Here is a 27232-nt window from a genome sequence, read left to right as displayed (position 1 = left end):
ACCACCAATGTAATACACAATTGAATGTGTGCAAGAGCCTCTCTCTGTAATTGTTTTGTAAATAAAGTTAGCAAATAATGAAGACACAATTTTTTAGTTTTGTTGTTATAGCAACCCTAATGCTGTCCTTTTTTTAGAAATAATAAAAATATTTTTAGACTATGTATTCCTAGTTTGCACTTAGTTGTTGAAGCATTTTACTCTATTCTACTTTACTCTATACACTCTAAGGACCTATACTGCAGTACTTGGTGTACTGTACTAAAGTCCATTTACGTTTTACTTCTTTTTACTTTTTCTTATTATCTGTTCAGAGGGAATCACTGTACATTTTACAGCAAAACTGTTAACTGGGCTAACTACTAGTTACTATACTGATGCAGATTCTTAATACAAAATATGATCAGCTACAATATTACAGTTTATTATAGCAAATGAATCATTAGGAAATAAAAATCATGTCCATATTTGTCAGCTGTGGTGCAGGAAAAAAAAGCCAAAGAGATTTTAAAAAAGAGATAAACATTGTGTAATAGCCGACCGTATGTAATGTGAGACAGAGGACGCGTCCAGAATGACCACGCGGCCTTCACGTTCACGTTTAGCCGGAGCTGGAGCTCCGCCTCTGTCCCACGTGACAGCTGGTCGCTCACTCTGCAGCTCCTTCAGTGGTGGGCGACAACTTCACCTGACGGTAAAGACTGGACTTTTTAAAGTGTATTAACTGTTCAATGCGTCGGTCAAATGTGTTTAACTGAGCAACTCTTCCGTTCTCAGTTCGTAGATTTAGTGTCACGCGCTGAAATGTTCGAGTCTGCGCTGTCGTAACTACTGCCACGGTCCTTTTAACTGTGACACAATTGTCACGTATTAGCAGTTATGCAGTCTTTATGGATCGTCCAGCTTGTATTGTGACCATCACTAATAATGTTATTTATATGTTCGGCTTCGCCTCACTGTACGTGACGCCCTCGTGGATGAGAGAGTCTCAGGTGTAAATGTGTGTCGTGTTCTTCCAGACATGCGCGTGGCAGTGATTGGAGCTGGAGTCATTGGTCTGTCAACTGCTCAGAGCATCTATGAGCAGTACCATCCAGTCATCAGGCCGCTGAGCATCGAGGTGTATGCAGACCGCTTCACTCCGCTCACCACCAGCGATGGAGCGGCTGGCTTTTGGCAGCCGTACCTTCACGATAAGGGAAACGTCCAGGAAACGTAAATCCATTGTCTTTCACTGTCCTTTGACTCTTTTTGTTTTGCTTCAAAATGTGAACCCTTGTGTATTTAATGCTGCTATGGTCTTTAATTTCAGTAAGTGGAATAAAGAGACGTTTGACTACTTGCTGAGCTGCCTCAGTTCACCAGAGGGCATGAAGATGGGAATATTCCTTCAGTCTGGCTACAACCTGTGCACAGAACCAGTCCCAGTGAGTAGTTTGTCCCTGGAAACCTGCACATATGACGTGACCCACGTTACAAAGCCCTTCATAAGCAGGAGCAAAGGTCTGCAGTGATGCAGTTACAACGTAATCTCAACAGAGTTGTCCACTATTAACAGAGGCCATTAGTTCTAGCTCCCTTTAGTGGCTGTGAAGCATCAACAGAGAGGCCTCGGACTGGGGATGCTGGTTTTGATCCTGAATGCACACAAACACACAGTGAATAATTGATGCAGCTTCATAATAGGTGACTTGTTTTCAACTGCAGGACCCCTCGTTTAAAGACGCCGTGCTGGGCTTCAGGCAGCTCACACAACGAGAGCTACAGATGTTCCCCGGATACACGTAGGTCCTCAAACTCAAACTTGGTGTGAATTGGAGTATATACAAAAGTATACACTATAACATGTACCTATTTTAGCTGTATTAGCCTCTACAGTCTAATTCTTGTTTTTCTTCATGCTTGTCCAGTTATGGGTGGTTCAACACTGCTCTCATGGTGGAAGGTAAATCATACTTGCCCTGGCTGATGGACTGGTGAGTGAGGAGCCTCTAACCACCATCTCACACCTGATGTCGGTGATGTTTTGTGGCGATCATAACATGCATGTAATGTGATAACAACATGTCCAGGTTACGAAAAAGAGACGTGACATTTCGTCACCAAAAAGTTGAATCTTTCAAGGAGGTTAGCGAATGATTTTCATTGGCATTGCGTTTGCAGAATATTTACATGTTGATGTTTGTACCCGGTGAACTGTAACTTACCTCTTGTTCTTGCCTGCTCTCAGCTGGCAGAAACTGGGGCAGACGTGGTCATAAACTGCACTGGGGTGAGGTCAGGAGAACTCCAGCCTGACCCGGACCTCAAACCTGGCCGGGGGCAGATAGTGAAGGTGGGAGTGAACGGGTTCCGGTGTTTATTTATATGTTTTTTTACTCTAGGAAGGCATTAACGTATGAAGTCAGAGTGGAAATAACAGCAGAGACATGTTTGTCCTCTCTACTTCAGGTGGATGCTCCGTGGTTGAAGCATTGGATCATTACTCATAATTTTGCCACAGGAGTCTACAACTCTCCTTACATTATTCCAGGGTACTGGTGACACCACACACATGCAATACAAACCCTGAGCTGCAGTAGCATATTGCTAATAGCGCACATGAGGCAGGTGTATTTGTATCAACGTTCATTGGGCTTCAGTGCAGACAGTGCGTGTACGTTTTAATGAACAAACCAAAGTTCCTCTCTCTCTGCAGGAGTCGTCTCGTCACAGTTGGAGGGACTTTTCAGGTGGGAAACTGGAGCGAGCAGTGCAACTCCACCGACCAAAAGAAAATATGGGAGGAAGCCTGTGAGCTGGAGCCTAGTCTCAAGGTGGGGTGAGGTCAGATTGGAAGGCTCCAAAAAAGACTGATCTGTGATTCATTATTTTCATATTATTTTTCATACAAGAGTTTTTTCTAGTGCTATATATAAATATTTAACATTTTGAATTTACTTGTTTATTCTGTAATCCAGACTTTAGGAGAATACATACAGATTTTAAAGTAATTACCTAAATTATTGTCTTTTATAGATTTATATGTGAGCCATTACATTTCCTTGTTCTCTAACTCCAGCATGCCAGAATAGTCGACTCCTGGGCTGGACTCAGACCCGTTCGCAGCAAAGTTCGACTGGAGCGGGAGACCATACAATGCGGTACAACTACACTAGAGGTAAATATATTGCAAGTCTTCTGGAAGGAGAGTTAAAATATGAAGGTTGGTGAGTCTCATCTGAAATACTGCGGCTCTCATTGAGGTGATACACAACTACGGCCATGGAGGTTTTGGGCTCACCATCCACAGAGGCTGTGCCCAGGAGGCAGCGCGGCTTTTTGGACAGATAGTGGAGCAGAAAGGAAAAGGTCCAACAGCTCGTCTGTAAGCTTGTTTGGTGGAAAGTGATGGTGCACTTCTTTTTCAAATTATAGTAACTATTCAACATTTATAACCAACTTTTTTATCATCTTTTTTTTCTTGTGTAATGGGATAAAAAGAGGAGACACCATTGTTTCCATCTGTTTTCTAATAATATTCGAAATATTGCCAGTAAATGTATAAAACGTAAGGAGACTTATTGATGATATAATGATGATTACGGCCGATCAATCACTGATCACACATTGAGGAAAGCTGATTTTGAAGATCATTTACTGTATCATACACTTTTACATCCAGTGCATTGACTAGAATCTGTGCACGCAGACACTTAATGCAGGACTATATTCAAACACTTGCAGGTTCGGAGCAGCTGGACCTGTTTTAGCTACTCAGTATTATTTTTTAATGAAACCTTTGATTATTTACTTGTGAAACCAAAATGGCCAAAGTCTGTCTTCACATCACCTCTGTCACTAACAAAAGCAAAGACGCCGACTAAACCAGGTAATGATACATTATTTACAGAGACAGAACCATCGTCCTGTTAGACGGTTGTGAATGGTGAAGTAGACCAGGAGATTACTAAACATTAATATGTGTTATGAAATATGAATAAAATAAACTAATAATGGTGAGGATATAAAGTGGTTTGTTTATAATTACTAGAGTATTTTCTTTATGTCCCTCATTTAATTAATAGACATAACAACCCAGAGGACATGATGGTTACTGAAGCACGCGCTGTGCAGCTTCACTTAGACAGACGTTTGAAGTCAGACCTTGATGCACTTTTTAACATCTAACTTTGTAATGACTGTACTCGAACAGTGGCTTTGAATGAAACTGGATAAGGATAATAGTCCTTCTTGTGTATTCATAGACTGTATGTCCAGCGTTATAAGAGTAGCAGCGTTTGCACACTGGATGAGCAGGTCTCTAACCCCTAGATACTGAACAGCTCTAATTAAGGCTCTCGGAACAGAAAATAGTTGCTCTTAATACTATTTTATGTGTTTGCGTGTGGGTCATTTTATCTTTCCTTGTGTCTTTATATGGTGCCAACATAGTGACAGCAATGGTGGTTGAACACTGACAACATTAAAACACACATGTTTTTATAATGTTGTGCTGTCTGGCTCTCTAAAGCCACTCAGGTGTCTGAATTGAAGAGTCACTGGGTGGGACTGGAGATGGACCCGGAAAGCCCGGTCAGCTTTGGGGCCTGTCTCCTCGTCTTTGTCGCGGCCTCCTCTGGGTCCCGTTTCACCTGCCGTGTGCTCAGCCCTGGGAGCCAGAGCTGGAGTGGGGGATGCCCGCCTGGCCGTGGGCGGGCGCCCGGCCCACCATCTCCTGGCCCCACTCGTGGCGGCTGGACTCCTGCAGGCCTCGCCCCGTGGTCTCGATCGGCAGTGCGCAGGAGGCAATGGCAGCCAGCAGGCAGCAGCAGCAGTACACCGAGAGAGCCAGGTACACCGAGGACTCCAGCATCACCTGCAGGACGAAGCCCGGGGGCAAAGCAAGGCTTGCGGTAGTTTTTCATCGTCTGCAGTATTTAAATGTGTGAGCTGGTTTCTGGGTGTTACCTGTGCCACGAAAGGCGTGATGAGCGCGCCGACTCTGGCCATTCCACTGCTGGTTCCCAGACCTAAGGCCCTGGTTGCTGTTGGGTACACCTGCACAGTTTGAGACAACACTGAGCATGCTGCTCCCCTCCTGTTCTGAGCCAAACATCTCTGTACTCAGCTTCTAACTGGATCTGAGCTCTAGTGAGAACGGTTTTGTAATACAATATCCTTCTGTACCTCTGGAGTGTACACATAGGCAGCCTGGAAGCCTCCTGCAATAAAGGCTCTGGCGATGAAGATTAACACAGTCATGGACGCTCTGCGAGACACAAAACAGTGGATAAACAGCAGATACATCCAATTGTTGGAGTTTAACCTAAACACGGAGAAGCTTACCTTCCAACACATCCATAAAGTGGAATGATGCACAGGGAGAAGACAAAGAAACACAGCGCCATGGTCTTTCTCCTCCCCAGTCGATCAATAGCCCACAGTGTCACCAGCAGACCTGTAGCACACAATAATAATCAGTGTGCAGAAGATCTGTTTATATTAAAATTATTAAACTGTATTTCTTTTAATACAGTTTCATATCTTCATATATATAAATATACATCCACCCTAATATCAGACTTGACCTTGGTTAGCTTTAATATTAGCATTAAGAAAGAACAGCTGTGGACCTGGGAATTCAGACAGCGTTGTCCACAGGAGGTCTTTGTAGTCGTCAGAGTTCAAATATTTACACTCCAGGCTGCATCGAGGCTCCATCTTATCACCTTTGGACACTAGATGGAGATGTGAAACAACAAACGGGTGGCTCCCGTAAAGCTAGATAGAACTAATTCAAATCTGTTCGTTTGTGTCAATGAGTGTGTGGGTGCCTCTGTTGGCTTTTAGTGTTGGTGACTCACTTCCACATGCTCCTCCCTCCTGAAACAACTCTGTGGTGAGAAGCACCAGACCATAATAGGAAAAGGCATTAGCAAACCTGGGGAGACAGAAAAGTGAGAGTTTTCACTGGTTAAAGGAAAGTAAAGGAAATCAGTCAGTAGTCTGTGCAGTCACGAGTGGGTGGCGTTCACTCTACTCACCAAATAAACCACAGCAGAACTGTGGTCCAACGGAAGTGAGACGAAAATAAGTCCCGAATCTTCCCACGGTCCTCCTAGTTCAAACAAACACAAATGTGAATCCACAAGAGGTCATGCAGACATAAAGTCTGTGTCTACATGTGGAAGCTTTCATCTTTCACCTGTCTGGCGGCGACTAGTTTTCCCAGAGGCATGGGCGCTCCGTTCTCCGTGGCGATGCGCTTCAGCGTAGCAAGAGCTTTCTCCTGGTTTCCAGTTAGCACGTCATATCGAGCGCTCTCAGGCAGCCACTGCCCCCCCACAGGAAACACAGGGATGTTTTTGTCACGCTGCGGTTTCATTAGCTCGCACATTTGGAAACATACAGTACCTGCAACATACTCACAAAACACAGGATGGCAAAGATGAAGAGAGGGATGGTCGAGAGGCCGAGCAGCCAGCGCCAGCCCAGACTGGGCATCACCAGGATCGCTAAGAGCACTTCAAACACGGTGCCCAGAGCCCAGAATATCTGCACAGCAAAGGCGGTGAACAGAGGTCATCGGACCAGAGAATTTCTGTCACAATGACGTGTGTGTTTATGTCGGGTTGGATCCAACATGTTTCACAATCATTAAAGCCAGATGAGGCCTTACCTCTATAAGCAGGATGCATGTTGCTCTGGACCTCATAGGCAGGAATTCAGCATACAGGGTCACCCTTAGGTGTAGGAATGCTTCATTATTAATCACAACTTAAAAATATATAGTACATACATGACAGTTACTCACGACTGTGGAGCTCCTCCGATGCCAAAGCCCACCAGCGCCCGGAGGATGAGGATCCACCCATAAATGGGTGCAAATGCACTCATCAAACCATAGAACATGGTCCACAGCACGCTCATCTTCAGACCCTAAACCACCAACACAGATAAATAACCTATGCTGATCTGATGAAGGGTGTGTCGACGTCAAGCACACGAACTTACCGTCTTTCTGCCATATTTGTCTGAAATATTTCCCCAGAGAGAGGAGCTGATCATCATCCCAATAAACACGGCCTGAATCACGGAGTAGGAGAAAAGAATTGGACATGGACATTTTGAAGCAGCTTAAAATCCTAAATGTTGCAGCTGCACAGTTTCTAGTGCGGTTTTCACTGTTCAATGCATGCACTTGCTTTGCAGCAATGTTTAAGCGTGTGATCAATAACTATCAGGGCATCCATACAGCCCTGCGAGCAAGTGCACTTTAAGGACACCAAAGTGCTATTACCGATGTAAGAAGTGCCACCTCAAGGCTGGGCAGTCTCCACTCACAGTGGAGCTGAGGGGCGAGGATGCTGAGGATCATCATCTCCATAGCATCAGCCATCTGAGAAAACAGAAAACCCACGGACGTAAGCAATGATTGTCGTAATCAGCGTGTGGTGTTATTATTCTAGAGAAGTCCTCACCCAGGACAGGCCAGTGAGAATGGAGAGTTTCCATTGAAATGTCCCAAAGCCAATAGCTTCCACTGCATCTTCCACCATAAATGTATCTGAAATGGAGAAATGTGTGAATATTGATGATCTTGTAGACTGCACTTGTCTGACTTGTGTAGGGAAAGTGTAGGGAAATTTGTTTGAAGCCCTGCCATACTGTACCGTCAGTTGGATTGGCAAACTCTCGAGGCACTGGTGCTCCATCCGCCAGTGCCACAGACTCCAGATCAGTCTGCTCGGCAATCCTGGCAACCTGTTCTCTAGTCTCGCCATCCTCCTCGGAGCGTGTGCTCTCACCTGTCCGACGGAAGCGAACAACACTGCAAAAAATTAAATGACAAGAGAAGGAAACGGAGGAGGATTACCATGGCTGAGCAAGAGATGTCCAAATGAGAGTTGGAGACAGTTGCCTAGGTGATATGAGCTTTTTCTGGCTATTGGTTCTGTGAATAGGCTGTAATATCGTCCTCTGGGCAAACAATGGCAGGTCAGCTCACAGCTCTCCACACTGTATTTTTGTCTGTCTGTCATCCCTATAAAGGCTAAATGCCCAGGGGGCTGCATGTTTCTACAGATGGAAGGCCTAATCTTCTTTCACAGGTTGCTAATAGAAGGGTCCAACAGCAGTCAACATGACAGGAGAACTTGGAAGCTGCCAGTGCTCTCTTAATCACAGCAATTACAAAGCACAGCCTATAGTTACAGGATAAAGTATCTGTGGTGCAGATGGTTTTGTAAAAAAAGGTAAGTAATTTTTGTAAGATACTAAAGAGACAGTTTTAAGTTATCTAGTCAGAATTGATGAAAATACACTGTAAATGTAGCCTGGAACTAAAATTATCCAGCAATACTGTAACATCCCCTGTAAATGCTGAATAGCTGTTTTAATTCTTGGCTAGAATTCAGCAGACCACATTTGTGTTTTACTATTAAACCGTATGAAAATGCACGTATAGTTATTGTTCAGACTATTTAGATGTATGTCTATGAGACAGGCTGTACTTGTATAGGCCAGACTTTAGCTTTAGCATGGGTTGAAATAAATCACGTTAGGTACTGAGTCATGACAGCAAACACAATTGTGAGTTAGGACACAAAACCTACACGAGTAAAAACAAATGAAAACCTACTTTTAAACAATGGATAAAACCAAACCAGTCTTCTTACATGCAAATGCCACGGCTGTAAACAATCTGCACCGCTGGCGTCTGAACACGCTAGGGTATTTGTATTGTGTCCTAAGAACACCTTAGGTTATATATCTCGGTATGTGTCGGTGTTAATATTGCTTATTTTACAGACTCTATGAACAGGCAAACAAAAACAATGCGGAGCTGTCAGAGGACGACGCATCGGCCAAGCGTGTTGACACGGTTGAAAATCGTCCGAACAAAAACAAGAGGCGCTAAATTGCGGGCTGTAATCTACTCACGGCAGCTGTCTCAGCTGGAACAGATCATCGTCCATTTTGCTGTTTATTGGCTGACGCTCCGTTTGGCCTCATCGCTCGTGTTGCTACATTATCACGACGAGCGGCGACTTCAGCACCGAGGACAGCGACCTGCTCCGGTGTCCGCCGGCAGCCAATGAGAAGCCGAAGTCTACCGAATCACAGCACGAGACACGAACGGGGTGGGCGGATAAGATGAGGTCAGGAGGATCCGAGACTACATAACAGCTGATCAATGTGGTCAACTCGGGATCCATCACCATTCACTAATCAGAGGGGGGAGGAAATCAGGTGAAAGTTAAACAATGCGATTCGATTGTCTAGAACAGAATATTATGCTTTATAAATCATCTAATTATTTTGTCAAGTGTATGTTGAGTTTTGCATTATTAATTCAACTTATATAATGTATTTTACTAAAGAGTATTTAGTAATAGTTTTAGCATAGTTTTTTAAATGCGTAGACGCCAAATACACTAAATTTAAGATTGAATAAGTTAAAATGAAATGCATTAGTTAATCAACATTAATATACAATTCAAAATATTTTATTGTAAATATAACCCGTATGGATGGGGGATTAAACGATGCCTAAATCTGATTAAATGTTTTGTATGTTTTATTGTAAAAATAAATTAAAATCTTACCAATAATATTTTATTTCGTCTACTTGTCTTTCAGTTTACTAATATTTAGAGCATTTTATAAGCAGACATATCAGCATATTAATAATACATTTTGATAAAGCTTGCCAAATTTGTCTGGGGTTGCGTTAAGAACGAAATTATTCATATACGTTAAAAAAAGCATTCTTTTTTTTTCTCAAGTGGCGTTTTGGTGGTCGGAGTGTCTTATGGGGACACATTGGTTCGCTCGTTTATATGTCCGTCCTTAAACACGAAGCTACCATTTAGTGTTCCGCAATGAAAGCAGAATGTTGTGGTGCAAAGCACAAAGCTCCGATAAGCTTGTTGGCGAGTTCCTTGGCACTGGACCCGTGGTCAGGTAAAGCCTCTCCCGCTGGGAAATGACAGCAAAGCTTAATTTAGGCCAGTGGAACAGACGTAATGCAGGTCACTTCCCCGCCGTACGTTGGACTTAAAGTGTAACGTGCGCAGACAGTGGAGCAGACAGACACGGAATCCGGTTAATCGTTTCTGTTGCTGAACCTCCTAGCAGGGATACGTTAGCATTAGCTACTATAATTCAAAGCAATTACAAAACAATTATAAAGCAGTATTCTCAGTATACCATCTTGGATTCATTTATGGAGACGACTTAGTGTTTCGTGTCGTTTCGTTGGTAAGTTAGCCAAAACCGTTGAGCTAGCCTTTCAGCTACTGCAAGCTAATGGTAGTTTAGCTCTTCGTGCAAATGAAGGTTCCAGACAATCAGGTGGGGGAGGTTGCTAACTTGATGTCATGTTGCACACTCACGTTAACCATAAGCTTGAACCTTATGAACCAGGCAGTAGGTCACTTGATGTCATCAAGTTGTTTCAGGTTATGTCTTTACTAAGGACAATGTATTCGGATCACTGGTCAGGGGATCATATCGTGACCGACATTAACGGTTAATGTAAAGGAGCAAACAGTTGTTGTTGGGCCCCTGTTGATACCAGGTGTATGTGGTAATCTCGTTGTTTGCTTTACGAGCCAGAAACTTACTTGTGTGCGCAGTTAGCAACTAACACGCTGTTTACACAGCCGTAAGCAGTGTTGGGCCCAGTTTAATAACTAAGTAGTCTAGCTTTTGATATCATGATGTTGTATAGCTTGTTGTGTTGTTTAACTTATTTACTAATTACACTGGAAACGGTGTCGATGGTAAGGATTTGTATTAAAATACAGTACAAATGTAGCATACATATACACCCCAGTACATATACTTCAGTCTTTTTACAAAGATCAGCTCTTGATAAATTCGGTTTTGAGAAGAGGTGGTGATGGGTTTGCAGTCTGGTGACATTGATTTGTGTTGCATTATGTTAAGGTGCATGCCACAATGTCTGTCCGTCACTGGAAACCTGTGTCATTATAACTAAAGTTATTTTATCATAACTGACAAACAGTATATTTTGTTTAAGTGTGTATATTAAAAGGCTTTTGAGTTTTACTACCATAATTTCTTTCTGAAATGATTTCTACTCGTCTTGTCCCTCCCATGTTTAGAAACAAGATGATAAAAAACTGGGGTGTCATTGGTGGGATAGCTGCTGCGATTGCAGCTGGGGTATACGTTTTGTGGGGCCCAATTACAGAAAGAAAGAAGAGAAAGAGAGGTAAGAAATGGTAGGACAATGGAACACACATACTACACCACCAGCCCCATTCAGAATGGAGAAAACTAAGAAGAGCTTCTCTTTTTCTGCAGGTATGGTTCCAGGTCTGTTAAACTTAGGAAACACCTGCTTCCTGAATTCTTTGCTTCAGGGTTTGGCAGCATGTCCGTCATTCATCAGGTGGTTGGAAAGTTTTTCAGGGTCACATATGAGTCAGTCATGCAAAGAGAAACAGTTGTCCATAACACTGCTTCAGCTTCTCAAAGGTATAAAAAGCAGCATATTCTAGTTGAGTATTGTGAACGCGCAGAGTTTGTTCATGTTTATGACCCGAGTTTGTGTCTGTGCTGACAGCTCTGTCCAGCGATGAACCTGGGGAGGAAGATGTACTTGATGCAGGATGTCTGCTGGATGTTCTCAGACTTTATAGATGGCACATCAGTTCATTTGAGGAGCAGGTTGTTTGGAAAAGCTGTTTTTCACACATTTCCATATGTCATGTGTGGTGCAGTCTTTTTAGTATGTCAACGGTCGTCTATTTGTGTTGCTTCATTTCCTACTAGGATGCACATGAACTTTTTCATGTCCTTACTTCTTCTCTGGAGGAGGAGCGTGATCATCAACCCAAGGTCACTCACTTGTTTGACATGCAGTCCCTTGAGGTAAGTTATCATCTTCCCATCAACACTGCAAACAGAACTTTCTGCATCTTGCAACTTTCCTGTACTCTGTTCTTTCACCCCAGATTTGGCTTCCTGCTCTTTTCAAATTTCACCAAATTTAAAATATTAAACACAGAAACTGATGCAGAGACTAAAAACATCGTACAACAATCTCATTTATTCTCTCTGTATGTATTTGTTTAATGACAGAGTTTACCTGACCAAGATGAGAAAACTATGACCTGTAGAAGTCGAGGTATGGAGACAAAGAAATTATAAAACCTAGAATGACAAATCACAAAAACATAGTGTTATTATCTTGTATTTTATGTGGCAGCCCCTCTTCATCCCATACCAAGTCCTTGGAAGTTTCAACATCCTTTTCATGGTCGTTTAACAAGCAACATGTCATGCAAGCACTGTGAACAACAAGTGAGTCCTTGCCAGGCACATGATGATTAGAGGTTTGGTATCCACCAAATGATGTGATACCTCTGCTTTGCTTGTTTATAGAGTCCGGTGCGGTATGACTCATTTGAGAGCCTCTCTCTGTCCATCCCATTACTTCAATGGGTAAGTAAAATTGCAATAAAGACTTTGCAAAGACACGCATAGTAATTATATGTAATAGTGACAGTTAATTTGTTGTGTTCTTTCTTATTGAACGTTTTGTTTTCAGGGCAGAGCAATCTCTTTAGATCAGTGTCTACAGCATTTTATTTCCTCAGAAACCATCAAAGAAGTGGAGTGTGAAAACTGCACCAAGGTACATTCACTGCAGCACTAGTGTCTTACAACATTCTGCTGATCATTTATAGTAAATGTTTCACTCTCCAGAAACTCTTTCAAAAAATTAGCACCAATGTTTTCCCACTTATCTTCATATGGCTTTTACATAGATGTATTTTGCTGTTTTTGTTTCTTTTTTTTTATCAGCTTCAACAAGGAGCCAAAGTAAACGGACAAGTTCTAGAAAGCCAGAGAACAACGTTTGTTAAACAGTTAAAACTGGGAAAGGTAAATATTGCTAATTACAGGGTCTCTAAACAATCCACAAACAAAAACTCTTAGAGAATGGGGTAGTTAAGGAAGAAAAGGCATCAAACAGCCCTTGTTTCTAGAGGTTTTAAAATTGCTTCTGTTTCATGTTTATAGCTTCCCCAGTGCCTTTGCATCCATTTACAAAGATTAACATGGTCCAGTGAAGGAACCCCCATCAAAAGACAGGAGCATGTACAGTTCACAGAGTATTTGTCAATGGATCGCTACAAGCACAATGCTTCTGCACAGAGAAGCCAGCGCGTCAAATGTACTCCGAAGCCCATAAGCACAGAAGGCTCAAGTGTCCTGGAAAGTCCTACTGCCAATGGCACGGGTATGTCCTCATATTGTATTTGAGTTTCAGCTTTTTGTCATGCATAATACCTTTTGTTGTATTGTTTCTCTGATGCAGAGCTTCATAACAACAACAAACATTTTTCCAACGGAACCAGTTCATCTGTACTTCTTCCCTCTCCGGCTATGAACGTGCAGCTGGGCCTCACTTATGACTACAGGTAAACTTAACATTTATTAAGGTGGACAAGCAGCTGCCACTACAGATCTTCCTAAAGGTCAGCTTGTGCTTTCCATGCATGCACTACTGGTAGCCATGTTATAATTCATCAGCCCAGAACTCAAGCTGTGTGACTTTCCTTACAGTTCTACAGAGTACCTTTTCCAGCTCATGGCTGTGTTGGTTCACCACGGGGACATGCACTCAGGACACTTTGTCACATACCGCCGCAGCCCTTGCTCGTCCCGCTGCTCATCAGCCTCCAGCTCTCAGTGGCTATGGGTGTCGGACGACTCTGTACGAAAAGCCAGCCTGCACGAGGCACTGTCTTCCAACGCTTACATGCTCTTCTACGAGAGAGTCCGAAGACAGAGGCCCGCTCTTTGCTCCGAGGAATAACCAGGAGCTCCTTGCTCACGCTCGCTTGCTCATGTGCCAGTTAAAGCATTAACACAAAACAGTGATTCACAAAGTTTTGACAACTGGACAAGAGAGGAAAGCCATTCTACACTAACTGGAGAGGCGCCCTAGATCGCACCTACTGTACCTGTTGCTGTTACCTGATCCATGAGTGGACAGTGTTCCTGCAGAGATGATCCAGCGTAGGAGGCTCTTAATCCCAAAGAATATTGACCTAACGTTTTAGTCAGATATCTTTGTGTGCTACTCTAATTTATGGGACTGAACATAAAACTGGAATTTAACATTTCCAGAGTAATAATCCTGCAGTACCGTGTAAGGCTTATGTTCTTGTTTCTAGACAGTCAGATGTGTTGAATCAGTAATGTGGCATTTTTGCGATGCTGTAGTTTCTGATGAATGCAACATACTTCAGCGTATTAGTGTTTTATCCACTGCCTGAACATTTACAGAAACAAACAGAAGTAGCTCATTAGGACCCACTGCAGATGTTACTATTTAAGTGTTATGAAAATTAAAATAGGTAGAATTGTTTCTTAATCTGATCCTAATCTCTCCATTGTTATTATTAATTGTATTTCTAACTATTCCCAACAGCCTACACATAATTGTGCTCTTAAGCTGCTGAATTTGATATTTTTGTATGTTTCCAGTAATTCTCATGTCATGACTTGAGGTTTAAGTGCCATGTTTTCTTCAATGTTGAAGATTTGCAACACACATCTGATACAACAACAGGTGAACAGACCGTAGGGACTCTTTTGTAAAATATGATACATCAGAGGTGTCGGCTTGGTGTTGACATCCAACAGATTCATTGTCGTCTGGTCTGGGTTAATAAAGCCAGACACTGACTGCAGGGTTTGAGGGGAAAGTCATCCTGGATACTGCCGTTTTGCTCTTAGCAAACCAACATATTCGTACTTAGAGCGGGACCCCCTCATTAATGTTTGCACTAATGTATATTCATGTGTGATTGAGTGTTTGCTATCTTTAAAGATGATTGTATTGTTTTCAATTATTAAAAATGAAACAAATGTGCACTGAAGGTTTTATTTTTCAAAACTATATACACCTGACATCACAAAATATCTAAGAGCAAAGTACAATTTTAGCAAACTTTTCAATACTATTGCTATTTAAAGATGAGTAGTAATTTTTAAAGAAAATAAAATGTTATCTAGCAATTACTGCTTATGCTTAGAAACAAAAATGACAAAAGCAGAAATCTGACCCACAGTCTAGACTTAAAGTGACCATACATTGGCAGGTTCCTCTCCCCTACTGATCAGTAAGATGCGTCTAAAAGTGAGGTTGATGCGAGGCAAACGGACCTTCTTGCGCACAGGGAGGCTGTGGTACCAGAACGTGTTGGTCGGTGGGTTCATGAGGAGCAAGCTTCCGTGAGCAAGCTGCAGCTTCACGGGCTCCAGCCGTCGTGCGCCGCGCTTTCCTCGAGCATCTCTGTGCCGGAGGACAAAGTCTCGAGCCGCTCCCAGAGAGACCGAGGCGATGGGACACACGGGGTCCAGCTCCTTCTCGTCGTCACGATGCTCGCCTATGTGGTCCTCCCCGTCCCTGTACCTGTCCAACAGAAGCACACCTGCAGCAGGGAGCGTTAACATCAAACCCGCATTTACAACCTGCATGCGGGACTGTCTCACCTGTTGATTAGGACAAAGTTAAACGTGTGTCCTGTTGCGTTGGTGACTGCATCTCGAATGTATTCCAAAGTGGGAGTCCATGTACAGGCTAAGTGCGTCCTCCCAGAATACGTATACCTCAAACCAGCATCTCCATACGTGGCCTGCCTTCTTGGTATGTTGTGCAACTTCCCAAACACCTGCACCTTTGCTTCTTCACCTGAATCAAGAACAGCTGTCACTCAACTACACCTCAACCTACAGTGGTACTTACAGCGAGCCAAGCTATGTTGATGTTTTACCTGTTGAGTACATCACCTCCTCCTCCAGCTGTTTAAAGAGGGCGTCTGCCTCCTCTTTGGAGAAGAGTAAAGCATAATCAAGATCTAATCCTTGCGCCTCTATTTTTTGCCAGGGAACCGGATGAGAGAACTCTGCTAGAACTTCAAGCTCTGCTTCCTCATCCTCCTCGTTCTGCATCCTCCCATCAGTGTCCAGTTTAATCCTTGGAGCTCTGGTGAAGACACCGCAGACACACGAGCGTTTTTTCTGACTCTTGTTTGCAAATTTTTCCATTGCATCCGGCCGTTGTCTTGAGCCACTGAGCAGCTCGGTTTTAGCGTTACTGACTTATCACACACAAATAGATTAGATTTGGTAAAACTGATCATGAAGATGATTATTGATCCCAACTTGTAGCTAAAAATGTCATAAGCCTATGTAAACAAAAGCAACGACTTCCTTTCAGGCGAGCGAACACAAACACGCATCAGCAACAGTTTGTCCTGAACGCAACTCAGCTCATTAACATAATTCTGCTTTCGTCACTTTGTCTTGGCGCGAAAGTCTTTTCATGTCTTGCGGGTTTTGTTATTTCTCCGAGTGGTTGACCGCTGTTTGCCTGTCGTATTACCGCCTCAATAGTTTCAGTGCATTTAACTGCCAAGGTGTTTTTCAACAAAATGATCGGGCAGAAAACTATTCATTCATTTTTTTCGCCCGTGTCGAAAAAGAGGATTTCTAAGGAGTTGAATGAATCCGAGGAGGAGGCGGAAAACTCGGTGAGCGTCACTCGGCTTCAGACACGTTGTCATCTAACGCTACACGGCTTTGGCCTGTAATAATAACGCGTATCTATCATTATACTCTAACTTGACTAACCGTAGTTGCTGCAGCAGTTCGCTTCCGTGACTTGTTCAGCGTGTTCTAAGCTGCGTTCACGGCCACCGCGGTGTTCGTGTCCGTTTAAAGCGACGCTGAGAACCGCCGCGCTGAGCATGTTTACGCCACGGTGTGTGCGGTTCCTAACGGTGGTTTCGCTGCCACGCTTCTCACCAGTTCTGTCCGCTTCTCAATACACCAAAATCGTGCAGAAAAAGCTGAAGCCCTCGGCGGCGGAGTCTGAGCCGTCCAGCCCGCCGTCATGCCCCCTGTCCCCGGAGCAGCTCGAACGCATCGCGCGCAACAAGAGAGCGGCTCTGGAGAAACTCTCCTCCGCCCAGACGCCTCCGGGGTTCGGGGAGAGCTGGAGAACGGGCCTGTGTGCGGAGTTCGGAAAGCCTTACTTCAAACAAGTGAGTCCACGGGACAGGACACCGACGGTAGCGCGTGTGGGCACAGTGTTCCGGTGTTCACGACTGTTCTCTGTCCCAGCTGATGAGCTTCGTTTCTGAAGAGAGGAAGCGCCACACCGTGTATCCACCAGCTGAGCACGTGTTCACCTGGACACAGATGTGTGACATCCGAGACGTAGGTGAAACGGCAAACGATAATAAGACAGACAGGTTTTCAACAACTTCTGAAAGCTGATCAACAGTCTGTGGGTTTTTTGTGCCCAAACCCCTAATATTTGCCAGCAGCAACGTGTGTTAAGGGACAAAGCTTTTCCAACTCACTGCTCACCTCATATCTCACTCCAGGTCAAAGTGGTGATCCTGGGCCAGGATCCGTATCATGGCCCTAATCAAGCACACGGCCTGTGCTTTAGTGTCAAAAGACCAGTGTCTCCTCCACCCAGGTATGGAGCTGTTTTTTAAGTTGTTGTTTTTTTTTTCTCTATACATTGATCACATCCTCAACCTTTCTCATGTCCAGTTTGGAAAACATGTACAAGGAACTGGCCTCGGACATCGAAGGCTTTCAGCATCCTGGACATGGAGATCTGACTGGATGGGCCAAACAAGGTAACAGCAGGCTGTAGAATGCTTACACACAGTTGTCCAACCAGAGAGCAGCATGTCATCTTCTTCCTTTGCCACTTTGCTCATCAGGTGTGTTGCTGCTCAACGCCGTGTTGACCGTGCGGGCGCACCAAGCCAACTCCCACAAGGACAGAGGCTGGGAGAACTTTACCGATGCCGTGGTGCAGTGGCTCAGCGACAACCAGCAAGACCTCGTCTTCATGCTGTGGGGGGCGTACGCTCAGAAGAAAGGAGCTGCTATAAACAGGGTAGGTCTGTTGGTGTTATTACAAAAATGGTCAGCAGTCGCTTTGTGTCTGCGTGTCTGAGCATTTTCCAACTCTGTTTGTAGAAACGGCACCACGTGCTGCAGGCGGTGCATCCCTCTCCATTGTCTGCCCACCGGGGATTTTTTGGCTGCAGGCATTTCTCAAAAGCCAACGAGCTGCTGGAAAAATGTGGAAAGTCGCCCATAGACTGGAAGGCACTTTAAGCTAATGATCTACACGTCAACCTTCCTAACATGTGTGACGATCAACTACAGACCAGAACCCACACATAAGCTTTGTCTTTTCTCTTACACAAGTAGCATGTGCAGAATGTTTGTTCTGAATGTTGGCAGTTAGTTTCATAGACTGAAATTGTTACAAGCTGTTCCTCAAACTTACTGTTCTGATGTGTTTTTGTATCATCTGCACAGGTCCATTTCAACATTGTAAATATGTATGTGTACACTGCTGGCCTATTAGTTTGCACATTAAAGTCAACCTTTTTTATAAACTTTTTTTACTTAAATGTTGGTTCCATTAAAGTGTTACCATTAAGTGACTTTAAGTGGTATCTGTGCACTAAACAATTAGTTGTATTTAAATAATTCTGTTTTTCAATAATTGCAACAATAACCTTTTTAAATGGGGAAATTAATATTTCCCTATTGTGGGATTTATAAAGTCCCAACCATAATATAATAATAATAATAATAAATAAACTGTTGGCTGTGTAAAATAATAGCTAATTTAAATGGACACCTTTATGTACCTGGGTGTTCAAATCTACAATAAACTGGACAGATGCTCTCTGTAAGAAGGGCCAGAGTGGCCTCCATCTGCTGAGGAGACTGAGGTCCTTTGGTGTGGGAAGACTGCTGCTAAGGACTTTCTATGACACTGTGGTGGCCTCAGTAGTCCTGTATGGAGTTGTGTGCTGGGAGGGGGGCAGTAACGGCAGAGACAGGAAGGGACTCAACAAGCTGGTTCATAAAGTGTCCTGGGCTGCACACTGGAGTCCATGGAGGAGGTGGAGGACAGAAGGATGCTGGTAAACTAACATCCATCATGGAGAACCCTCCACCCCCTGCACCACTGTAGAGGCTCTGAGCAGCTCCTTCAGCACCACACTGTTACACCCACAGTGCAGGAGGGAGCTCATTCCTCCCCACAGCCGTCAGACGGGATAATACAGGACTCTTACTTGATTAAAGCGGTGTAAATTATATCAAGTAAAATTTTCATTGCACGACACTGGTAATATAATCAGTTTATTTTACTTGATTACGGTTTTATTTTTTCATAGTTAGTTTCATAGTTTTCATAGTTAATACTGCTGTCACCCGTTCTATTTACTGTTCTTCCATACTGCTGTACTGTTGTCCTATTTAATGTCTCCTTGCTGCTGTAGACCAAATAATTTCCCCTTTGTGGGATGAATAAAGTCTATCTTATCTTAAAAAGGTGATTTATCTTCTGGTTCTGTTCTTGGGTGTTTTGAACAATCCCTGTTTTCGTCCCATTCTCATTTTCCACTTTAACGTTGCTAGGTCAGTTGAAAGTTTAGTCTCAACGTGTGGGCGTGGCTACGTCCGTGACGCAATGACGTCGACAGGAAGCCAGGCGGAGTTCAGTTCCCTTCAACTTCGGCCCCGTCAGCGTAGTTTGCAGTGGTTATGTTTGCACAGTTCAAGAAGTGACCATGCCTGTGCAGAGCGTGCTGGTCCGGGACTCGTCCGTACATTTCCGTTTACTGCAGCAGTATCTGGTGCTTCTGAAGAGATACCCCATACTTACAAAGTCCATAACGAGGTCAGTGCTTCTGGTTTGTCAGAGCTGCTCGTCCGCCGCCCTGTTTCCTGGGTGTTACAGTCAAAGCCGACAAATTCCTAAAGGGCGAGTCAATAAATGTTCAATCAATGTTCTGCTACTGTGCAGTTGTTAAATAACGGTGCGGTCGCTTTCTACACTTTGTGCTGCGATTTGAGCCAGTCAGAGAATGACCCCTTCCCTCACCAGACGAAGAGTGACCCCCACCGCTTCGTGCGTGTTATTTACTCATCTGTTCACTGTGTGTGTGTGTGTGTGTGTGTGTGTGTGTTTAGTGGCATCCTCACAGCTTTAGGAAACCTCCTGTCCCAGATTTTGGAGGCCAGAAAAAAGAGACAGTCTGGAGCCTCGACCAGTGACATCGACACAGCTGGAGCCATACGTTATGGCATCTACGGGTGAGACCACAGTACAACTGTATCACTGTCACAGGTGGCAGTGTGTCTAAGGACTTAACCGTTAAAAACTATAGTTTTTAAATATATAAGTTTAATATTACTTTTATATAAAATTATTGAGTAATTTCTTCGTTTATCCATCATTTTTGCAGGCTGTGTATTACAGGCCCAGTGAGCCATTTCTTCTACCAGCTGATGGAGGTCTGGATGCCCACCACAGATCCATACTGCATAGTGAAGCGTTTGCTCCTGGATCGACTTTTTTTCGCCCCCGGCTTTCTGCTTCTTTTTTACTTTGTGATGAATGTGTTGGAGGTGGGTCAAATCCTAAACTCTTTTGGAATTGGTCACCCATGAAGGCAGGAAACGTGGAACAGAAAATGAAGACTGAGATATCCTAACCTTTACACCTTATTATTGGCCGTAGACATGTTGATAGGAGTTGCGGACATGAGGACGTAGGAACCTTTACCAAATGAAATTACTCCAAATATAATGTATTATATAGTCTATTAAATTTGTGTGCAGGCTAAAGGCTGGGACGACTTTGAAAAGAAGATGAAAAGAAGTTACTGGACAGCTTTGAAGATGAACTGGAAAGTTTGGACTCCCTTCCAGTTTATCAACGTGAACTTTGTGCCTGTCCAGGTACAGTACGATTTGACTGGCATCCTGTTGTTGGAACAAACGACACTGGCCTGTCCTCTACATGTTATTGTGTGCGTGGTCTCTTTTAGTTCCGAGTGCTGTTCGCCAACGTGATCGCCCTGTTTTGGTACGCGTACCTGGCGTCTGTGAGGAAATGAGGATTCCCAGGACGCCTCCTCAGGAATCCAGCCCAGAGGAATGTTAACGGCTGCCGAGCTAATTCAAGCGATGCACTACTGCTCCTCATCCGGATAATAGCTTTCACATACAGTAGTTTTAAGTAGTTGACGCTTAACAAACAGTGACTTAAAGCCATGATGATAATGCTGCTGTGACATACTGTGATTTATGACTGTGTTTGTAACAACAGTAATGTATATAATAATCCACCTTCATTACTATCGAGCACTGCCAACATCTTGTACAGTGTATTATAATTGTGAGTTTTTAAAAATTACATTTTAATTTGTTGTTGTGTTAAAATGTGGTGCAGCTCCACCCTTGAGCCAAAGCAAGGAACTGGAAGTATGAGTGAAGAGGCGTGTTGAGTCACATTAGTGATTTTATTTTTAACAATGGACCATAATCATGATTAAAAGGTGTTTATCAAAAACAATAGTTTTACAGTTTCCAGTGTGAATTACATATCACCACAGGAGAGGAGAATGGATACGACAGGCAGTTCATACAAATAAATACCGAAACGGAAGACGGCGATTAAGACTACTTGATCTTCATCAGAATTCAAGGAATGTAAATTTCATATTAATTAGCTTATACAGTAACACAGCCGGGTCTCATCCTCCTCTCAGGCGGAGGTTCAGGTAGATGGTGCCGAGCGGCTGCACGTTGTAGTCGGCCAGCGTCCCGCTCCCCATCTCGCGGCCCTCGTAGATGAGCCTCTGCTGGCTCACCGGGACCTTCTCCCGTTCTTCGACCCTGGCCTTGAACTCTTTAACAGTCTCCCCCTGTTTGATGTCGTACGCGCTCGTGCCTCCATGTTCGTTTCTGAGGAACACTTGGACGGTGGGAGGCTCGATCACCAGCAGCGACACCACGGAGCCGGACCTCAGTCCGCAGGACGCCACCGTCTGCGCGTCGTTGCTGAGGTCGACCCTGTTGCCGTTCACGAACACCAGCCTCTGCTTGTGAGGCGGCACCCCCAGTTTCTGATGGACGAGTGTCTTCACGTAGCCCACCGTGTGATGCGGCTCCACCCGCAGCGTATGGGAGCCCCCAACCATGGTGATGGTTAAATCCATCTGATAGAGTTAAAATACATTTAGGCCGCTAAAACGCAAATAAAACATCTAAACATGCAGCTGTTGTTAAAACGTCCCTTACCTTTAGCGTAAGAACAGAAAAGTCCTCCAGAAAGTTTGTTGAACTGGACCAGTGATGATCAGCTGTGCCCGCCTGAGCTGAGCTCGCCCCTGTTTATATACAAAGCCCGCCTGTCCCCTTAAGAATCGTTTTCTCTTCTCTGACGAGCTAAACTTTCGGTTTTCATTTTCCTAACGTGACTCCGCAAGAAAGAAAGAGGGCGTGTAATGTTTTGATCACCGTCATCAACACAGGGTTAAACGCACGTCAGATGGTTTCTGTAATCCAGCTACTAATCAGGTGATTCAGTTACAGGTAGAAACTACGAGGGACAACAGGTTTGCCAGGGGACTTTTGAAGAATTGTGTAACGTTGCACCATGATTAGTAACTAATACAGTTAATGTTTTCAATAAAACAAAACACGAAAAACATATTTTTTATTAAACACTGACATGAAAACAAAACATTGTAATCAGCCCAATGTAAAACTACCAATGAAGTCACTACGCTATGAAATATCCGAACCACTGCGCACTCATCACTTCAAGTGACCAGGCATTAAATGAAACTGAAAACATTACATCATCTAAATGACCGGCATGGTTTCATTTTTCCTGTTTCACAACATGTGAAACTTACTGTATAATTGACAAACACTTGTCTTATCATCAGTAGCAATAAATTCAGAACTCTGAGTGTTTCAGCATTTTGGTCCTTTCCTCCGCCTGTGGTAGAGGAATGTTTCCTGTGGTGGGAAAAAAACACATAAATAAAATAAGGACCTTCACAATAAAAACCAAGCAGCTTGAACAATACACAGCTGCCCTGAAAACAGTTTGATTTACCTGGTGGGGCAACAAAATATTCCTCAACTGTGTTTTTGGAGAGACGCAGCAGCTCTTCAGCACAGTCTCCTTCCATGACTGTGTCGTTCCTCAGGTGCAACACACTGAATGAATGAATGAATGAAACAAGAACTTAAGACTGATAGACTCTCAACTCCAGCTCCCAAACCCAATGCCGGGGAGTTGTGTCTCTGTCTGTTGAGACTTTGTGCTCCTTTCTCACAGATAGTTGGACGTCAGCAATGCGTGTGAGAATGTAAACATCTCCACACACGGCGACAGGGATGAGATGCAGTTTGCATGCAGTCTGATTGGGTTAGATAGACATTCCACCCTAGTCGAACGGAGAGGTTAAAAGGCAGAAGCAAGTTGAAGATCGTGGGTTCTTTACATCACACCTTCGTGGTGTGTGCACTGATCTCTCCAGCTGGTTTTTGGTTTGTTGATGTGCACGATCAACATCCATGCTTTTTATTTGCTTTCCACATTATTTTTATTTTCTTTATTATTTCAATAAATCGCACAAAAGGACAACTCTCTTATCCGCCTCTTTATGGGAAATTTTCACCACACCACCCACTAGTGATGTAAATATGCACAGTTCCTTTCTAAGTTTCGAGTTACATAATACATTTTTTTACTTTTCTGCAAAGTTAATACTGTTGTTATTCTATCCTGGTTTGCCTGTTGTTTTGTTAACTGTCTCATCGCTGCCATCGTGGGATGAATAAAGTCTTATCTTAAAAACAACAGCAACTAACTTCACACAATATGCTTTACAATAATTTAACAGCAGTTTTATGTCATTTTTATGCTATTTTAGGAATAACTGCACATATGTAAACAAGCTGCCGTTGTGTAACTGTGCCATTGTACTCCACCTGTCCTCCAGAACCGAATCCATTGGTTCAACTCCTGATGTGTCGACAACATGAAGCTGATCTGCGAATCGGACAGCTTTCTCTAAACAGGCCAGGCCCTGCTTGGTGCGGAAATCAACTAAGGCCAGTCGCTCCAGTTTGTCCACCAGGTCACCAGAGACTTGGGCAGGCTGTCACACATAGTCACAAGAAATGGTCACTAATTACTGAAAAAAGAAGTAACATGAACCATTTTCATTCACCAAGTATTGTTTTCACTCGCTCTATTATTTCAAGGTCATTAAAACTGTGATGTGCTCACATTCACACTGTCACAAGCATATTACCGTAGGAAGCTGATCCTCTGACACTGGTTCCCATGTTGGAACCTGTGGTACCTGTTAAAGACAACAGACTGTTAGCGCCACTTGTAGAAGAACAGAAACTCAATACCAACAACAACAACAACAACAACAATAATAATAATATAGAAAACCCAAGGCTGAATATGCAGCGGCCAGAAATATTTAACTGTTTATGATCAGTGAGGAAATAAACCAGACTGAAGCTGATTAGCAAAGCTACACGCGTACTTGCTAAGATGAAAGTACAGACGAGGTGATCGGTGCCTACCTTAGAGTGATGTGCTCTGGAGCTGCACACACGTGTGCTCTGCTGGCAGCTTAGGTTTACTCCGCGTATTACTGAGAGTCCTGTGTTTGCTAACTGGACGCACGAAGCACGAATGGTTTTGCGTACAACACACAGGCTAAACGCAGACATTTCCGCACACTAGCTAGTCACTGTGTAGGAGAAGCTGTCGCATTTCATAGGAGTGTAAAAACACCTGAAGGGTCAGTATGGAAGTCTGAACGAGGCGAGCTTCCCTTAAATGTACTGTATGCTAACGCTAGCAGACGACTCGCTGCAGCTGGCTAGCCGAAGGACAGGGATGTGCCCCCACTCACTTCCTTATTCGTTTGGGCCAAAGCCGTCATCAGACTACAAAAACAATTTAATTTAATTTGCGTTCGGTAGCACCAGAGCCTTTTAAACATGCGAAAATGTTATTGCATAACATATTTAACGTTTCTTATATAAACAATAATACAAACAACATTCTTGAGATGCTTAAACTTATGACTATATGTGTCTAAAATTACTACCAGTGTGACGACGATTGTGAGCCCGGATAGCTCAGTCGGTAGAGCATCAGACTTTTAATCTGAGGGTCCAGGGTTCAAGTCCCTGTTCGGGCGATAATTTTTTTGGATTTTTATTTAGTTAGTTTTATTTATTGATCTGTAGCTTTATACATCCAAATAGATGCACAGATATTTATTTAGGCTAGCTCTGTGCCTTGATTATGCATTTTGGTTTATATTAGTAATTACACATTATAATTTGTTTTGAGAAAAATAATGACAATTGCATGTACATTTTTTATTACAAAAACATAAACCATTTTATATATACATGTATATAAAGAATGTTGTACACATTTAGAACTGGCAACGTATTTACGCATAAAAACACGGCGTAAGCACATATCTACGCCTAAGGTCAGATGTATCAAAAATTCTATTAAATAGAAACTGTTCAAATATACGTTAGTAAGCTGGCTGGTATAAGTACTTTTCTACGGCTATTGGTCCATTAGCCACACAAAGAGGTGAAACTGGAAAACTGTTAATCACGTGAAAACAGCCACACATCTGCAATTGGATGAGATGATATAAAAATATGAGCAAAACGGGGCAAACATATATTTTACAGCTCTGGGAGATAATCTGATAGAGGATATAATAGAGGATCTATTAAAATCTGGTAGAGGTGCCTGTTCTTGGACCGCGACGCAGTGAGAAGCCGCACAGCCAGCGCACATCCAGCTGTTGACCACACTAGGGTTCCGGCCATGGGGGCATCCAGAGAGCCGATGTCAGCAAGGCATCAGTGACGTGCGTTGAGGTTAATGGTTGGCGAAGCACAAAGTCCTCGGGAGTCAGATTTTACAATCATAATACCTTAAAAGAGATTATTTTCCCACTATTTTATTGCCAGAATCCATATTACTACTAGTCACAATTCACATTTCATCATCATTCCTATCTCACCTAAAGGAATATATTTGGTCTAGAAGCAACATATATATCATTTATAGCAGTAAGAGGCCTGACCTGTAGCTTCCATGTATTTTTCACAATTCATACTCATTCTAAAGTATAGAAAGGTGTAAATGTTAAATTTTGACCTTCAGTAAGTTTTTTGTTGTTTTTAAAACTTAAAATGTTTAATCAGTTTTACAGCTCTATTATTTCAAGGTCATCAAAACTGTGATGTGCTCATATTACCGTAGGAAGCTGATCCTCTGACACTGATTTCCATGTTGGAACCTGTGGTACCTGTAAAAGACAACAGACTGTTAGCGCCACTTGTAGAAGAACAGAAACTCAACAACAACAACAATAATAATAACAATAATAATAACAATAATAATAACAATAATAATAACAATAATAATAACAATAATAATAATAATAATAATAATAATAATAATAATAATAATAATAATAATAATAATAATAATAATAGTATTATACAAAACCCAATGCTGGATATGCAGCGTCCAGAAAGATCTGTTTATTTACAGTGAGGAAATAAAACAGACTGTAGCTGATTAGCAAAGCTACACGCGTACTTGCTAAAATGAAAGTACAGACGAGGTGATCGGTGCCTACCTTAGAGTGATGTGCTCTGGAGCTGCACACACGTGTGCTCTGCTGGCAGCTTAGGTTTACTCCGCGTATTACTGAACGAATGACGAATGGTTTTGCGTACAACACACACTAGTCACTGTGTAGGAGAAGCTGTCGCATTTCATAGGAGTGTAAAAACACCTGAAGGGTCAGTATGGAAGTCTGAACGAGGCGAGCTTCCCTTAAATGTACTGTATGCTAACGCTAGCAGACGACTCGCTGCAGCTGGCTAGCCGAAGGACAGGGATGTGCCCCCACTCACTTCCTTATTCGTTTGGTCCAAAGCCGTCATACTACAAAAACAACTTAATTTAATTTGTTTTGCGTTCGGTAGCACCAGAGCCTTTTAAACGTGCGGGAAAGTTATTGCATAACAAGTTTCTTATATAAACAATATTATAAACAATATTCTCAATATATATTAGTTAAAAGGGCTATCAGTCTTCATGTGAACGGAGCCCGGATAGCTCAGTCGGTAGAGCATCAGACTTTTAATCTGAGGGTCCAGGGTTCAAGTCCCTGTTCGGGCGATGCTTTTTTTGGATTACTATTTGTTTAGTTTTATTAATTAATCTGTAGCTTTATAGGAACTACTTGCCAATATGTTTACCATTATTTAG

The 27232-nt window shown here is 43.0% G+C and overlaps 8 protein-coding genes and 2 non-coding genes across 15 annotated transcripts; 6 read left to right on the top strand and 4 right to left on the bottom strand.

The window, feature by feature from the left end:
• The first annotated feature begins 567 nt into the window (after positions 1-567).
• Positions 568-4011, top strand: LOC114862212 (D-amino-acid oxidase-like). The gene is made up of 11 exons (XM_029162327.3): positions 568-694; positions 1020-1215; positions 1313-1427; positions 1708-1784; positions 1911-1976; positions 2073-2127; positions 2231-2335; positions 2452-2534; positions 2699-2816; positions 3062-3160; positions 3246-4011. Exons 2-11 carry the CDS (start codon positions 1022-1024, stop codon positions 3369-3371), a joined length of 1038 nt encoding a protein of 345 aa, XP_029018160.1. The 5' UTR covers positions 568-694; positions 1020-1021; the 3' UTR covers positions 3372-4011.
• svopa (SV2 related protein a) lies at positions 3621-9147 on the bottom strand. The gene is made up of 16 exons (XM_029162288.3): positions 8926-9147; positions 7656-7813; positions 7464-7549; positions 7283-7381; positions 6997-7068; positions 6797-6921; positions 6662-6725; positions 6412-6537; positions 6188-6316; positions 6027-6100; positions 5847-5923; positions 5616-5720; positions 5329-5440; positions 5170-5251; positions 4951-5040; positions 3621-4858 (listed from the first exon to the last, which is right to left on the bottom strand). Exons 1-16 carry the CDS (start codon positions 8958-8960, stop codon positions 4646-4648), a joined length of 1647 nt encoding a protein of 548 aa, XP_029018121.1. The 5' UTR covers positions 8961-9147; the 3' UTR covers positions 3621-4645.
• A 651-nt stretch (positions 9148-9798) lies between these two features.
• On the top strand, positions 9799-14902 carry usp30 (ubiquitin specific peptidase 30). 4 transcript variants are annotated; one of them, XM_029162295.3, is made up of 13 exons: positions 9799-9948; positions 11115-11224; positions 11317-11490; positions 11579-11682; positions 11788-11886; positions 12097-12142; positions 12224-12318; positions 12400-12459; positions 12566-12652; positions 12823-12903; positions 13042-13261; positions 13340-13442; positions 13588-14902. In XM_029162295.3, exons 1-13 carry the CDS (start codon positions 9878-9880, stop codon positions 13838-13840), a joined length of 1503 nt encoding a protein of 500 aa, XP_029018128.1. In that variant the 5' UTR covers positions 9799-9877; the 3' UTR covers positions 13841-14902. The 4 variants fall into 4 exon arrangements, with proteins under 4 accessions (XP_029018128.1, XP_029018129.1, XP_055367660.1 ...); XM_029162296.3 differs by lacking the exon at positions 9799-9948 and adding an exon at positions 10002-10245; XM_055511685.1 differs by lacking the exon at positions 9799-9948 and adding an exon at positions 10298-10338.
• On the bottom strand, positions 14901-16980 carry alkbh2 (alkB homolog 2, alpha-ketoglutarate dependent dioxygenase). 3 transcript variants are annotated; one of them, XM_029162341.2, is made up of 4 exons: positions 16840-16980; positions 15807-16018; positions 15526-15724; positions 14901-15445 (listed from the first exon to the last, which is right to left on the bottom strand). In XM_029162341.2, exons 2-4 carry the CDS (start codon positions 15982-15984, stop codon positions 15109-15111), a joined length of 714 nt encoding a protein of 237 aa, XP_029018174.1. In that variant the 5' UTR covers positions 15985-16018; positions 16840-16980; the 3' UTR covers positions 14901-15108. The 3 variants fall into 3 exon arrangements, with proteins under 3 accessions (XP_029018174.1, XP_029018175.1, XP_029018173.1); XM_029162342.2 differs by having other exon boundaries at positions 16666-16878; XM_029162340.3 differs by lacking the exon at positions 16840-16980 and having other exon boundaries at positions 15807-16254.
• On the top strand, positions 16317-18513 carry unga (uracil DNA glycosylase a). Its single transcript, XM_029162337.3, has 7 exons — positions 16317-16565; positions 16878-17078; positions 17158-17253; positions 17424-17521; positions 17599-17687; positions 17775-17953; positions 18037-18513. Exons 1-7 carry the CDS (start codon positions 16467-16469, stop codon positions 18175-18177), a joined length of 903 nt encoding a protein of 300 aa, XP_029018170.1. The 5' UTR covers positions 16317-16466; the 3' UTR covers positions 18178-18513.
• Positions 18514-19572: 1059 nt separating this feature from the next.
• pxmp2 (peroxisomal membrane protein 2) lies at positions 19573-21444 on the top strand. The gene is made up of 5 exons (XM_029162354.3): positions 19573-19762; positions 20056-20178; positions 20331-20493; positions 20707-20826; positions 20916-21444. Exons 1-5 carry the CDS (start codon positions 19653-19655, stop codon positions 20982-20984), a joined length of 585 nt encoding a protein of 194 aa, XP_029018187.1. The 5' UTR covers positions 19573-19652; the 3' UTR covers positions 20985-21444.
• isg15 (ISG15 ubiquitin like modifier) lies at positions 21371-22330 on the bottom strand. The gene is made up of 2 exons (XM_029162361.3): positions 22171-22330; positions 21371-22088 (listed from the first exon to the last, which is right to left on the bottom strand). The coding sequence occupies exon 2, from the start codon at positions 22086-22088 to the stop codon at positions 21624-21626; it is 465 nt and encodes a 154-aa protein (XP_029018194.1). The 5' UTR covers positions 22171-22330; the 3' UTR covers positions 21371-21623.
• Positions 22331-22575: 245 nt separating this feature from the next.
• Positions 22576-24833, bottom strand: gatc (glutamyl-tRNA amidotransferase subunit C). The gene is made up of 5 exons (XM_029162355.3): positions 24490-24833; positions 24204-24254; positions 23878-24047; positions 22997-23100; positions 22576-22896 (listed from the first exon to the last, which is right to left on the bottom strand). Exons 1-5 carry the CDS (start codon positions 24637-24639, stop codon positions 22835-22837), a joined length of 537 nt encoding a protein of 178 aa, XP_029018188.1. The 5' UTR covers positions 24640-24833; the 3' UTR covers positions 22576-22834.
• A 209-nt stretch (positions 24834-25042) lies between these two features.
• trnak-uuu (transfer RNA lysine (anticodon UUU)) lies at positions 25043-25115 on the top strand. The gene has a single exon. It is a non-coding gene; the product is annotated as a tRNA-Lys (tRNA).
• Positions 25116-27069: 1954 nt separating this feature from the next.
• trnak-uuu (transfer RNA lysine (anticodon UUU)) lies at positions 27070-27142 on the top strand. The gene has a single exon. It is a non-coding gene; the product is annotated as a tRNA-Lys (tRNA).
• Positions 27143-27232: the final 90 nt, after the last annotated feature.

The sequence above is a fragment of the Betta splendens genome, chromosome 9 (assembly GCF_900634795.4).
Source record: "Betta splendens chromosome 9, fBetSpl5.4, whole genome shotgun sequence".
NCBI classification, from domain to species: domain Eukaryota; kingdom Metazoa; phylum Chordata; class Actinopteri; order Anabantiformes; family Osphronemidae; genus Betta; species Betta splendens.
The sequence above is the reverse complement of the archived record's forward strand: the minus strand, read 5'-3'. Positions and strand labels throughout refer to the sequence as shown.